This window comes from Zonotrichia albicollis, chromosome 15, assembly GCF_047830755.1.
Source record: "Zonotrichia albicollis isolate bZonAlb1 chromosome 15, bZonAlb1.hap1, whole genome shotgun sequence".
Lineage (NCBI taxonomy): Eukaryota > Metazoa > Chordata > Aves > Passeriformes > Passerellidae > Zonotrichia > Zonotrichia albicollis.
In genome coordinates, this window is record NC_133833.1 from 1,233,341 (window position 1) to 1,248,260 (window position 14,920).

General features: G+C 49.2%; 1 protein-coding gene across 1 annotated transcript; it reads right to left on the reverse strand.

The window, feature by feature from the left end:
• Nucleotides 1-585: 585 nt before the first annotated feature.
• On the reverse strand, nt 586-13,522 carry ADRA1B (adrenoceptor alpha 1B). The gene is made up of 2 exons (XM_026796965.2): nt 12,550-13,522; nt 586-1,383 (listed from the first exon to the last, which is right to left on the reverse strand). Exons 1-2 carry the CDS (start codon nt 13,520-13,522, stop codon nt 887-889), a joined length of 1,470 nt encoding a protein of 489 aa, XP_026652766.2. The 3' UTR covers nt 586-886.
• Nucleotides 13,523-14,920: the final 1,398 nt, after the last annotated feature.

A 14,920-nucleotide genomic window follows, 5' to 3' on the forward strand; every position in this document is an offset into this window, starting at 1 on the left:
ATCGTGGCTGAATTCCAGCCCTACAGTAATAGGAACAACTGTTTCAATTGTTGAGAAATGACTTTAATCATTGTTTTCCATCTGTAAAGTGCAAGTGTACAGCAATGGATGGAACAATTCGGAATTATGGGCAGAGCCAAGGACAACCTGGAGAGGAATGATCTCTGTGCATTCCTCATTGATCCATCCATCCATCAATCCATCCATCCATCCATCCATCATCCATCCATCCATCCATCCATCCATCCATGGTTCCATCCATCCATCCATCCATCATCCATCTATCCATCCATCCATCCATCCATCCATCCATCCATCCATCATCCATCCATCATCCATCCATCATCCATCCATCATCCATCCATCTATCCATCCATCCATCCATCCATCCATCATCCATCTATCCATCCATCCATCCATCATCCATCCATCCATCCATCATCCATCCATCCATCCATCCATCCATCCATCCATCCATCCATCATCCATCCATCATCCATCCATCCACCATCCATCCATCATCCATCCATCCATCCATCATCCATCCATCCATCCATCTATCCATCCATCCATCCATCCATCATCCATCCATCCCCACCCTCCCCACCCCATTTCACCCTCTCTCCACACAGCTCTCTCTGGCTGTTCAGCTCTCCCAGGCCACCTGAGGAGTCCCTTGTGCCCTTCCCTGGGCATTGCACCCTCCCTGCCCTCAGTAGTTTCTCTGGGAATTACCGGGGATCCGGGCAGTGCCTGCTGCCGGGCACTGCTGTGCCCCTGTCCCTCCTGTGCCCCTGTCCCTCCCCTGAGAGCAGCAGGGCCCAGGCGTGGGCAGGGCAGTGTCCGCAGCGCCCGTTGCCGCCGGTGCCCCGCTGGCAGTGCCCGCTCAGGGCGTGCCCGGGGGCTCCTGCCCGGGGCCGGGGCCGTGCCCGTTGCGCTCGGGCAGCAGCTGGAAGGTGAAGAACTGGCAGTGGCCCTGGTGGCCGTGGCGGGCCGGGCTGAGCAGCGAGCTGCAGTTCCTGCACTGGGGCAGCGCGCACAGCTCCAGCTGCGGCTGGCTGATCCTGCTCACGTAGCCGGGGCTGGGCGATGCCGAGGACAACGTTCTCTGGCTGCCGCTCAGGAAGCTGCCGCTGTCCTCCAGCGAGTCCCTGCGCGCCCCCTGCTCCAGCGAGCAGCGCTTCCACGTGCGGTAGCTGTAGGGCCACCAGCCCAGCTGCTTGCGCCGGTGGCACTGGCACCTCAGGATCTGGATGAAGGCCCTCTTGAACTCCTTGCTGGAGCAGGGGTAGATGATGGGGTTCAAGCAGCTGTTGAAGTAGCCAAGCCAGAAAATCACCTTGAAGATCGTTTCAGGGGGCTTCAGAGCCGAAAACAGGGATCCTGTCCAGGGGAAACAAGCAGAGAATAGCTGGGATAAGGGGTTGGTCTGCCTTCAGGAAGGGAACACGTTCATCACATCACTGCTACAATCTGTGCTTTAAAACTCTCTTATGCATGTTGCTTTCACTGTTGGTCTTCTATAACTAAAATGTTATTTTTAAACCTGATAAGAAAATGTTTCCCATCTGAAAACTAAAAGAGGACATCATTGATAAAGGGTAAAAAATAAGAAGTAGTCCTGTTTCTAGGCCCACACCTGCTGCAGGAACACCTCCTGATCCCAGGGACAGACCAAACCTCCCTTACCCAGGCTGTTGCACAAGGCACACGAGGAATAAGGCTGTGCCTTCTTCAAAGAGCTTTCAAAGGTAATTTTAAAACAAAAGTGTTCCCAGGCCCATCAAAGAGCATTTCCAAAAACACCTTAAAACTTCCAATACATCCTCTGGCAGCTCCTGAACGCCCTCCATTTATCCAGATTACTGTGAGAGTTCAAACCTCCCGAAACCTGAAGCTAATTGGGGAACTTCCCACATCTCAGACATTCATAAAAATGGTGTAACCCAAACCAAGAGGTCATTCTGTGAGCACTTCCCCTTCCCTTCACAACCAAACAATTTCCCTGTTGAGGCTGCCCAAATGAAAAGCTTACACTGGGGAATCCACTTCCTGTACTTTCAGTGGTGATTGATCAGCTAAATTTAGCAAATGGGGCTGGAGAAAAGAATGGATGAGATTTTTATGTCAAACAGAGCTGGATCTGTTATCCCTCTGGGAAAACACCTCTGTGTCTGCCCCAAGTGACCAAGGAGTGGGGATCCAGGAGAGAATTGCTCTGTCAGGAGCTGGGGTTGGGTTTGCAGAGCCTTTCAAAGGGAAGCTGACAGCCCAGCCTGGCTGGGAAGGAACCCTTTCCTCCGGAGTGGTTTCGGATCAGCTGGGCTGTGAAAGCAGCTGAGTCAGTGGTGGCTGTCAGGAGGGGAGGGATGTGATTCTGGGCACTGTTCCCATCTCACAGCCACGCAGAGGTCGTGCCTGGGGCCTCAGAACTATGCAAGAGCACTTCCTCTGCTGCTGGGTAACAGCTCTGGGGTGCCAGCACTGCGTGTGTGGGGCCAGGAATGGGCTGCCTGCCCTGCAGGGAGGATCCTGTGCAACCAGATCCCAGATTTTATTCTGGTACAGCTTGGGAATGGTGCCAGGGCTGGGCTGCACACCCTGCAAAGAGGGTCCTGTGTCTCCAGAATCCCAGATTTTATCCTGGCAGGGTTTGGGAATGGTGCCAGGACTGGCTCTGCCCTGCATGGAGGGTCCTGTGTCTCCAGAATCCCAGATTTTACCCTGGCAGAGCTTGGGAATGGTGCCAGGGATGGGCTGCAATCCCTGCACAGAGGGTCCTTACAGCCAGATCCCAGATTTTATTCTGGTACAGCTTGGGAATGGTGCCAGGGCTGGCTCTGCCCTGGAGCTGAGGAACTCAGGGTTAAATGGAGAGTTTAAGGGGATTCCCTCAGGACTCTGCCCTTCAGGGTTTTACAGGATCCTGCAGGGTGAGCCCCTGTCCCTCAGGGCTGCTGGCAATGCTCTGTAGGGTTTGGCAAAGCCTTTTCTGTGCAGCTGCTGCAGGTCCTGCAGGTCCTGCTCCATCCTGATGGATGCTGCAGGAATTACAGAGCACAACGTGTCAAACTGCAGAGAAACCATGAAATGCATTTGAAAAGTTTCCAGCATGCACCAAATCACTGCAGCTCCCAAAACTCCTGAATGTCTCCGGTGAAGGATTCAGTGACAATTCCTGGGATTCCATGGAATGAGCCATTACATTCTTATAAAGCCCAAGGAAAAGCTGATTTAAGTTTATAACTGCAGCCAAGATGAGGAGGATGCTGCTGAATCTTCTCCATGCTCAGCTGCAAAACCTTTGCAGGGTTTATTTTGTATGCTGATATTTCCCTTCAGTTTATGGAAAAGAGAAGCTCTGTGGCTTTACAAAATAGCTACAAAGCATCATAATGTACAAGGAACTTTTTGGAGCTCACACTGATAAATTTCTTAAATTGTTTTCTGGAATTGCTTTAAAATAGAAATGATTTTTAGCTCTTAAAGTTCAGCAAACCTTATGAAGTGGCTCGGGAGTCTGTTTTTTTCTCCACAGAATCCACAAAGGTGGATTGAAAGGTCTGCTTTTGTCTGATACTGTAACAGCTGAAAATCTGTAAGACATTCCTCTACCAAATTGAAATATTTTTAGTCAGATTAAATGTGGACGGAGAAAATGCTATAAATAAAATAAAACAATAAATAAGGAATTTTACAGGCCAGATGAAATGAGTGAAAGTCTTCTGATGAAAACTGGCAGCCAATGCAGATAAATGAGCTGTGCCTCTTTCATCTCTATCACACAAGGACTTACTCCTGAATTTCTCAGTTTCAAAACCTTTCTGTTATTGTAGCTAAATGCTGATCTTTAATTTTGTTTATTTATTTTAATTAACTACAATGCCTTCTATTTAGCTGCATTAACCTGTCAGGAACAAACAATGTGGGCAGTTTTGATGCCTTGATAAAATGCTAAAGCAAAGCGTGCTGGACACACCTGAACATCAGGCTGATATTTCCTGCTCTAATCTCCAATCACTTCCCCACTGCAGCCTGATAAGGAGATTAAATACTGCCCTGTGCTGAATTAAATTGCTCTTTAAAGTGCCTGGAAAATTTGCCTGTGGTTGTCTCCTCAGTGATTTATTCCCTGTGGGGTGGCCAGAGGGATTTCCCTGCTCCGAGTGATTGCTCTCCTGATGTTTAACAGCCTCACTCTGTGTATTTTCTGCTCACTTTTATTTCCTGGCACTAACCCTGTGATTCATTAATCACAGCACCACAATCTCCCTCCCACTGCACCACTGACACCAACAAGATTTTGCAAAGCACAAGTGGAAAACAGAAAATATTTCAGAAAATCAGCCAGATCAGTTTGGAGGGATCAGTTTTTTGCCCACAGTCCCCAGGCTGATGTAGCTGTTGGGCTTTGAGATACACTGAGCCAGTATCATAAAGAGGAATTAAGAAGTATTTTATTTAGAAAGAACTTATTTAATTTAGGCTCTGACTGGTTCTTTATAATGAATGTTTTATTACAGAGAAAGTCAGTCAAGTCTCCTCAATGAAATTAGGGAACACTGTGGGAAACAATCTGCCATATTAATTCTGCTCACATTTCTGCAGAATACGGAGGCAGAGCACCACTGAGACATTGAAATTCAGAGTCCACTGGAGTCAGGGAAGTCCTTGAAACCCTTTGAAAAGGCTCATAAGGACTTCAGGGGACCTGGGAAAAGTCCTTAAAATATCAGGGTGGGCAGCAGCAAAATCTTCTGGAATGGCTTAATTGTTGCACTCTTAATTAAGGAAAACTCTTCACTGAAGGAAGTTTTAATTAAACATTCATTTTTAATGCATTGTGGGTTTGATATCAATTAAGTGTAATAAATTACTCATGGAATGATCAGTTCTGCTCAGAATTTGATATTAGATTAGATAATAACTGGGGAGGAGTACTGTGGATTCCCTGGATTTAAGGACAGTCACTAGGGATGAATTTGGGGCTGTCAGGTCCTGTTTTCTGTGCGTTACAAAGGAATTGCATTTCAAAATCTTCCAAATCCAGTTTTTCTGAGATGAAAACACACCTAGGGGGGAGTGTGTTGAGCTCCTTTCCAGTTTCCTGGAACAAATTCAACATCTGGATTTATTTGCAATGGATATATCTGGATATATCTGCAATGCAATGGTGCAACAGAGCCATGTAAGGGCTTTGCTGTGTGCCACTGAATATTCCAGCTGGGAAACTGGGGATCCTGCATGCCTTTGTCATTGTCTGAAGATTAAAGAGCCACAAGACGTGAAACTGCTTTCTCTACTGATAACAGGTTGGAAATGAAGTGTTTCCAAACCTCCTTGTTTGCACACCATAAAATAGAAAGGGAGAATTGGTAATTAGTGATTGGTAAAGGTTCCCTTGGAAGGCAACCCAAGGGCCAATCTTCTTGCAGGGATTCCATTTTGGTGCAGATTGGAGCCATTCTGACTGGAGTTAAATCTGAGCTCTTCAAGAGAAAATCCCAAGGTTTTAAAAACCGCTCTGGTGAGGGAAAGGGTAGAAAAACACCAAATGGTGACAGCTGAGTCCCGAGACAGGGAACACAGGAAACTTCCCCAACACCAACCCCCATCTCCATCTGGCCCCAGCAATGTGCAGAAATGAGCCTTGCTGTGCAAGGAATCTGCGTTATGGTGGAGCTTTCCCTGGGAAAAGGGATTGATCAGATCTGTGCTGTGACAGCATGAGGCTTCCCAGGCTGGGAACCTCCGTGTTCCCCCAGGTTCCTGCAGGAGCCACGGCCCCTGGGAGCTGCTGAAGGCTGAGCCACCTCCCCTGTGTGCACAGGCAGCACAATCCTCCCTGCAGGAGCAGTGATCTGCCCTGAGAGAGCTGTTGTGAGTTTAGAATGTGCTGAAAGGATGTGGTTGCCTTTCGTTTAAGCTTCCTGCAGCCCTTCACACCACGGGCTCAGCCAAGCCAGCGTGCCAAGGTTTTAGAGCTAATTGGATTTCTAAAGCTCCTGATTCCTTCCCTTCCAGCATCCAGTGTTTGTTTACATTCCCCTGGACTTATTTAATATAGGGAAAAACCCCAACAGTAGATGTTTACAAACAGTAGATGATGAAGTGGAGAGGATGGTTATAAAACTAAGGGCTGGTCAAGCTGGGAGGCTGCTGGAGAAGAGGATTAGGATAACAGGGAAAACAGCTGGAAAACAGTGAAAAATGATCTTGAGAAACACAGAGAGCATCCAAAATAAGCAGAATCAAATTCAATAAGGAAAATGAAAGGGAAACTGGATGAAATATAAATAACAATGGGTAGCATACAAATCTGATGGGGCTCCACGTCTGGCAGCTCATTCTCAGGGTAGTGATAGGTACCTCATGAATATCCTGGAATCATGGAATGATTTGGTTTAAAGGGACCTTAAAGCTCATCCAGTCCCACCCTCTGCCATGGTCAGGGACACCTTCCACCATCCCAGGTTGCTGAGAGCTCCAGAGTGTCCTGATTGTGAGGAATTCATGTCCTGGGACTGACAACCTGTAGCAGATGCCTCATACTTCAGATGAGCAAATCACTGCAGTGAGAACAGCATGAACTTCATTCACAGTGACTCAAATTTGAGAGCTTTTGAAAGGCTCCGAAAATAGAAACTTATCTGGAGTGGCCAAAATAAAACCAGGGCTTCAAGGAGTACAGATAGGCATGAGATGTTTTCCTGAGCCCCAGAGCTGCTCCACCTCCCTGCACTATAAGCAGTTCAAGGCACAGCAGCCACATTTGATTTCTGAAGGGACAGTGCCTTGGGTTTAAACACGGAATTGCTGCCCTGGGCACCACCTCTCAGCCCAGCCCAGCTTTGTGACTTACACCACTGAGAGAACTCACCTGTGTTTAAACTGTGCTGCCCTCAGAAAAATGGGATAAACCAAGAGCAGTTTTGGTCAGAATCTTGCTCAGTCTCTAAAGCTGGCAGTGCACAGGGACACAAACACTGCATTATTGTTGTTATTAGTCCAAAAGAGTTACAGACTCCAGCAGCTCCTGACCAGACAGCTCAGGAGCCAAGATTATCCTTGTTTTGCAAGGGATTAGCTGATTGAGGGAGTCTAGAAAACCTCATCTGGGTCTGCTGACATTTCATGTATTGTACTTAAATATCCGCAATGACTGAACATGCTGTGGTGTTTTCTCTCCTCCTGGTTCTGCCTGACAGCTGAGCCAATCTGTCCTGCCATGGCTGGCAGGAGATAACTCCAGCATGGAGCTGAGCAGTGTTACAGAGGAGCTGGATGAATTCCAGCACAGGTTTTGTCTCTGGCCCCTCAGAGATGGGTGGTTCTTGCTTTCCAGTTCCTGGGGCTCACCTGGATCCTCAATAAAACAGCTCCAAACCTTGCAGTGGGTCATGCAGGATTGTTTTAGCAAAGATGTGGAAATCTCCTGGCTCTTTGGTCCTGGGTCACCCTGAGACCCTGAGTTCTGGCCTCAGGTACTTTAGGAACACCTGGATTTGTGTCCCTTTCCTCAGTGCTGCTCCTCCAGCCTGAGCAGCTCCTCAAGTGTTTGCAAACCCCTCACATCCAATTGCCCTGCTAAAAACAACATTTCCTCTGAGACTCCCTTCCCTCCTGCTTTGATTTCCTCACTGCATCAGTCCTGACATTTTTCCCTTGGATCTCTCTGCCCTCCTGGCCCAGGAGCTGCTGCCATCCTTGGGCCTGAAGAGTCAGCACAGCCCTGGGTGATTTCTCTGTGGTTTTTTTTCTGCATTGCTCTGTATTTTTATTTCTGTGACACTGACCACTGTAGGATTTCCCTTTGTTCCTCTGACAAACAAATCCAAAGCCTGCAGAGGAATTACCCAGGAATTTGTGCAGTTTCCCCTCCTTTGATAACAACTTTGTCCTAAACCCCAGACGTCTGTGAGTGACTGGTAACTGATCCCCTTTGCAAAGCCAAGGCTTAAACCAGGGCTTAAGGGAGGCTGTTTCAGTAGGAAAAGAAAACATCCCAAAGTGATCTGCTGCTCCCCACGTGCCAAAACACTCTGTGCTGCTCAGTGAGTGCCCTCAGATGTTTGATTGTCCAATTCCTGAACTTTGCACCAGGACTGACCTGCCAGATTGCAACATCTCGTTAATTTATCTGAATTCTGTAACTATTAACTCGAGGTCATCAATTGGAGAGAGCTGGACTGCTCAGGGAGGGGCAGAGGAGGCAAATGAGATGAGGATAAGCCAGGCCTAAGGCCAGGCCTCATTTGCCCTGCAGAGGAGACAAAGGAGGTGAGGATAAGCCAGGCCTAAGGCCAGGCCTCATTTGCCCTGCAGAGGAGGTAAATGAGATGAGGATAAGCCAGGCCTAAAGCCCTGCAGAGACAGAGCCCAGTGGCACTGCCAGCACCAGGCCTAAAGCCTGGGAGGGTTTCCCATGGAAACCAAGGGGCCTCGTTTGGTATTTCGGAGGTTGGCATGACATAACATAAATCTACATTCTGTACTTAAACAGCATTTTATTTTAGGAATAATTTCGTACTGCCTGACCTTCAATGTGCAGAACATTTTATGTTATTTTTTATTACTTACAGAGAGATTCCAAAAGCCTGATCCACACTCAGTCCCACCAGGTGTATCTTCATCCTGGGGCTCTTGGGACCTCTCCTATGTCAGTTCAGTTCCAAAGTTTTATTTTCCTTTGCAGGATCTGTGGGAGCAGGCTCTGAACTGGGCAGTGGATCCTGCTCTGTTCTCCCCAGGGATGGTGCAGCAGCCTGGGGAAGTGCCCTGCTTAAGTGTCCGGTCAGTTTTCCCTCTGGGAATGTCTGGGAGAGAACTGGGAAGTCTGCTCTGATATCTCAATTTACAGGAGTGACACTAAACCTCTCCTTGCACAATCCATCATTTGGTATTCACGTTTTAAACAAAGGTATTGACATAAAATTGGTCCCTCCATTGTTTAAAGGAGGGAGTTTAAATGAGTGTTACCTTAGTTCTGCAGGGCTCTAGCCTTTAAATAAAAAGAATCTCTTTTACTCCTCATTTATCAGCAATGAATATTTAATGTAGTCCTGCTGCCTAAGGAAGAATTTGTATAAAAGGGATGAAAAGAAACATTTATTTTAAAAAACCAAGATATTTACTCTTCGAAGCTGAGTCACTGAATTTATGGCCCAAGAAGTTGTCTCAAAGACACAAATGTATTTAGTTTATTTTTTATGGTGAATCACAAACAATTTTGAGTGGCAGGGTGACTGTTTGCACAGGCAGGGGGCTTTTATAAATGTGCAGCCAGGATGTTCTGCAGCTCCATTGGTGTCTGGAAAGAATATCCAATACAGGAATAACCCAAATTTCCAGCACAGTTCTCTCTGACCCCAGTTGTGCATGCCCAGGTGCTGAAGGCAGCACAGCTCAGTGGCTCAGACCTGACTGGGGGTAACTCAGTGCTGAGAATTCAATGCTGCTCAGTGCTTGTGTTGTCAAGGCTGCAATTCCAAGCCACACTGGATTCAGATATTTCCTTGGGATTTTTGCTTGAAAAACGCTCTGGAAGCATTGATATAATTTCTTTTCATTTTTCCAAGCAATCTGCCTGCTTTCAGCACCACAGCTGCTCCCAGGCACAGCTGCCACCTGATGGAGTAACTCTGGGCTGGAATATCAAACGGGGAGCTGTGGAATAAATTGACATGCCAGACTGGAAGAAGAATAATTTTGCCTGGGAAACTCAAGGAATTGCTAAGAATACCAAGGAAACTCTGCTAGATCTAAGCAGATTTGTTCAGACCTGGGGCTGTGGTGCTGCAGAAATAACATTTACCAGCTTGGCAGATGTTTTGTGCTTGGATCCACAGAAATCAGAGCTGCTTTGCCAACACCCTCCTGCAGAGCCATGGAGTTACTGGGGGGAACAGGGAGCAGAGAAACAGAAACAGAAACAGCCAGGATGCAGATGTGAGGCTGTGATTTGGGTCACTGGGGCAAACAGGAGCTGTGGGAAGGAGGAGCTGAGGGAGAAGCCTGTCCTGGCAGGAAGGGCAGCTGGACAGCCCAGGGACCAGGGGAGAGCTTGGAAAACATCAGCACCTTTTGGATTCTGCAGCTGGCCTATCCCAGGAATTGATTTCATACCACTGGGAGCTCTCTAAAGGGTTTTTAATAACATTTCACTGAATTTTGTGTCTTCAAGACACAAAGCAAGAGATTCCTGCTATGAAGAGTGCAGCTCACTTAGGAATTCTTTCCCCTGTGCTGCAGTTGAGAGCAGCTGCACTGTGCATGTCAGGAACTGACTTTTCCCACCTGTCCTAGTGAGCAATGCTTGAATCATGCCTGACATCCTCAATTGGCTCTGCACTGATACATAGAGATAAAAATACAGGGGTTGGACAGTGCTGCATCATAAATTTAAAAAGAAAAACCAGGGGACAAGGGATAAACCCAGCGAATTCCTAGGCAGCAAAACCAAGGGAAATCACCACTGTGGAAATGCATTTGGATCCTGTGTGGGGTGATGTGGATTCCCTCTGTCTTCCTTTTCCTGACAGAGGGTTTCTGACAGGAAAACAGGAGTCCCATTGGCTCTGGGGTGCCAATGGCCTCTCACTGGGGTGTTGGGGTCACAGCCCTGGGCTGGGCTGGGCTCCTCAGCTCTGGTTTGTCCCCCATCTCTGGCTTTGTCCCCATCATTGGATTTGTCCCCCAGCACTGGATTTGTCCCTCAGCTCTGGCTTTCTCCCCCAGCCCTGTGTTTGTCCCCAACTTTGGGTTTGTCCCCAGCACTGCCTTTGTCCCCAACTTTGGGTTTGTCTCCAGCACTGCCTTTGTCCCCAGCCCCTGAGCCAGCCCTGGTGCTGTGCTGGAGGCTCCAGCCTGTCCCCCACTGCTGCCTTGGCACAGTTACACAGGAGATAGATAGATAGATAAAATCGTGTCCTGGCAAGCAATCAATTCTCCCTCAGGTGGTTTAACAGCCTCTCACTAAACCTCCCATGGAGCCCAGGAGATCTGAAGTCACTCCTCAAAGGGGAAGCTGACAGCTGAGTTATGGAGTGTCAGTAACTGGGAGCTGCTCCGTGGCTCCCTTTGCTCCTGGCCTGTGTCTGTGTTTTTGCTGGGCTGGGTGAGGGGTCAGTCCTGGCTCCTGCCACCCACCCGCACGAGCTGCTGTGTTCACAGCTGCTTTTTTCCTTCAATAACTCAAAATCAAGGAGGGCATCTGCTTTATCAGGGGATCATGACCTACTGCTGCTAATCTCATATGGTGAAATACATTTCTGTCCACAGCTGGGTATTTTTGCTTGTTTTATGTTATAAACTCTAAGAGCCAGCGCAAGGACTTAAACTTCAGTAGCCAAAGAGAACTTTACTCATGGTTTTCCTTCTGTCTGGAATTTTTCACATCCTCAACGTGACCTTTATGCAAGTTTTGAGTCATAAAGATTTTAAAATTCAGTATAAGAAGCTAGAGATGACAAGGTTGCCCTGCAGTAGCTGAAGCAGTAAAGATTCTTAATAATACACAGAGATTATAGTTTTATAATACTCCACCAGGACCAGGCTGCTGAACTCTGTTCAGTTTTCTACAACAATCTCTATAAATATTCGCTTACTACTCAATCAGAAATGTTTTGGTTGGGTAACTAAGTAAACACAAATACAGAACATTAATAAAGGCTTTTTCTCTCCTTTCTCTATCCACCTCTTTCCATAATTAGACTGCCAGATTGTCACAGAGAAATGAATTTTGGACAGATATTTCTGAGAGCTCAGTAATTGAATATCTTGAGATACTCCCCTTCAGAGGCTGTGCTAATATTAAAAACAACACAAGAACATTTCACAGCTTTGGGCACGCTGAGCAATGTGTTAAGGCTATGCCAATGCTTGAACAGTATTTTAAAGCTGAAAGGGAACAAAGTGGCTGCCAAAAGCTCCCATGGCAGTGTCCAAAATGAGAACTGGTGACCCCAACGAGCACCTTCCTTGGGATCTGTGGGTTCTCCTTTGCTTTCGGGATTTGATCAGTAATGTTTGAACTCACAACTAGAACTTTTCAGCTTCCCAAAGCTCAGGGGGGTTTTGCCCCTCACAATTAACTGCGTTCATTTCCTGTGAGGGCACCTTAAAATGCCAAAATCCAACTGTGTTATATCCCAAACCTGGGGCAGACGTGACCTGAACCCCCAGCATTGCAGGGCTGCAGCTCTCTGGTCTCACCTAGGTTTTGGGGTAAAGCATTTTGGTAATGTTTCTGACACCTAATTCAATTCAAATGAACAAAGGGGGATTTAGGATATGAACCCTGGAGAGATTGTCCCCTGGGGTGACACAGGCCCTGAGGACTGCGGGTGAGCAGCTTTGTGCACACTTCCCAAAGTTCCAGCCTGACTCTTTGCACATTGGGATTCCCCTTCCTTTCATTCCCTTCCTTTCATCTGCTCACTGCAGCTCTCCCAAAAGAATCTCCTCCTCACCCCTCTGATTCCTTTCCAAGATATTTCTGTGGGATCCAGACAACCCACCCCAACCCCTGCCCTCGCATCCCCAACTCACCCAGGGGCAGGACAATGAAGAAGGGGAGCCAGCACAGGATGAACATGCCAACCACGATTCCCAGCGTCTTGGCCGCCTTCTTTTCTCGGGAGAACTTTAAAAGTTTGAAAGCTAAGGAGTTCCTGGGGTTGTGGCCCTTGGACTTGGTGTTGTTCAAGGCGTCCTCGTGGACGTGCTTGTAGTGAATCCTTAGGGTCAGCTCCTTGGAGTTGGACATCTCCTTCATCACCCCAGCCTCCAGGTTCCTTGTAGTCCTCTTGGCCACGATGTAGACCCGGCAGTACATGACGAGGATGACGATTAAGGGGATGTAAAAGGAGCCCAGGGAGGAGAAGAGGGCATAGAAGGGCTCCTCGGTGATGCGGCACTCCCTGTCGTCCTGCGGGGCCGGCTCCTTCCAGCCCAGCAGGGGCCCGATGGAAATCACCATGGACAGGACCCAGACAGCCAGGAGAGCCAGAATCGCCCTTCTCCTGGTGACCAGCGTGGGGTACTGCAGGGAGTACCGGACCCCGATGTATCTGTCGATGGAAATGGCACACAGGCTCAGAATAGAGGCTGTGCAGCACAGCACATCCACTGCTGCCCAGATGTCACAGAATATCCTCCCCAAAACCCAGTAGCCAAGCACTTCCAGCGTGGCAGAGAACGGCAGGACAGTGAAACTCAGCAGCAGGTCTGCTATGGCCAGGTTAACGATGAAATAGTTCGTGGGGATTCTTAAATGTCTGTTGCAAGCCACTGAGAGAATGACCAGGATATTGCCTATGATAGCAAAGAGAATAAAAGCACCGAGGATCAGCCCCACAATGATCGCCCTGCTGGTGTCCAGGGCAGGTGAATTCAGGTCGCTTCCTGTCTCGTTGGAGTTGTTTGCAGAAAAATTGCCATAATTCAGTGCAGAGCCTTTGAAATATCCCGGTATTGATGTATTGGATGTATCGCCAAAGTAGATATTCATCTTAAAATTCATCCTCCATAGCAAGCTGGGGTCGCGTCCCTCGGCGAGTCAGCTCAAAGTCATCTCTGGACTCGCGAAGTGGCTGCAGAGCCGCGGGCAGTGCGAGCGGGGGAGTTCATGGTCCCGGCGAGCCGCAGCCCGGCCCGGACACTGCCCGGGGCAGCGGAGCCACCGCGCGGGGCTGGTCCAGCACTGTCCGGGGCAGCGGAGCCACCGCGCGGGGCTCTCCGGGCACCCGGGCACCGGAGCCACCGCGCCCGCACGGGGCTGCTCCGCGCTCCGGCACTGCCCGGCGGGGCCGCTGCCAGCGACAGCAGCAGAGCAGCAGCAGAGCAGCAGCAGAGCAGCAGAACAGCAGCAGAGAGGCAGCAGAGCAGCAGCAGAGAGGCAGCAGAGCAGCAGCAGAGCAGCAGCAGAGCAGCAGCAGAGCAGCAGTCGTGCCCGGAGCCGCGGGAGCTGCGCTGCTGCCGAGCCTGACACGGGGCGGGCTCTGCGCTGGCCCCGGAGCGGCCGCGCCGGAGGCGGAGGGACCGAGGGACACGGGGACAGAGGGACCGGGGGAGAGAGGGACTGAGGGACTGAGGGACTGAGAGACTGAGGGACCGAGGGACAGAGGGACAGGGGAGACAGCGATAGAAAACCGAGGGACAGAGGGACAGAGGGATGGCCCCGGGTCCCTGCGCTGCTCCGCCGTGCCGGGCCAGTGCGGTGACCCTGCGGTGGCTGTCGGTGGCTGGGCTGTGGCGGTGCGGTGGCGGTGCGGGGACAGTGCGGTGACCGCCAGTGGCTGTGGGTGACTGTGCGGTGGCGGTGCAGGGACTGTCTGTGACAGTGTCCTGTCAGTGCGGTGACTGTGCGGGGACAGAGGGGACAGCAGTGGCAGTACAGCACTGGGGACAGCAGGGAGTGAGGGGACAGCAGTGGGGACAGCCAGGGACAGCAGGGAGTGAGGGGACAGCAAGCAGGGGACAGCACTAGAGGGCAATGCCGGCCGGGTGACACCGGAGGAGCATCACGATCTTTAACTCATTGGCCACAGGAGCCTGCAGTGCAAACCTGTAAAAGAGGCAGCTGCGTTATCTGAGAAAGAATTTCCTCGGTGGAACGTGTTGAAAAAGGCAGTTCAGGACAAAATGATCTGTTACCCTTTTGCCCATTAAGGAAATATATTGGAGTTTATTTGGTGAGTCACATATCATTTTAGGGAGCTAATCATCTCCTAAGGACAAATAGCTCAGTTCCAAAAATCCCTGGTTTATTTGTACTATTCATCATTCAGTATTGTATTCAATATTCAGTGACGGCATAACGTTTGTTTCTAATTAAGAATCTGATAATGAAATAAAATTGTGGCAGATCAGTAAAATCTTGATGCTGTTCTGTACTCCTGTACAGGGCACCTCTGTGGCT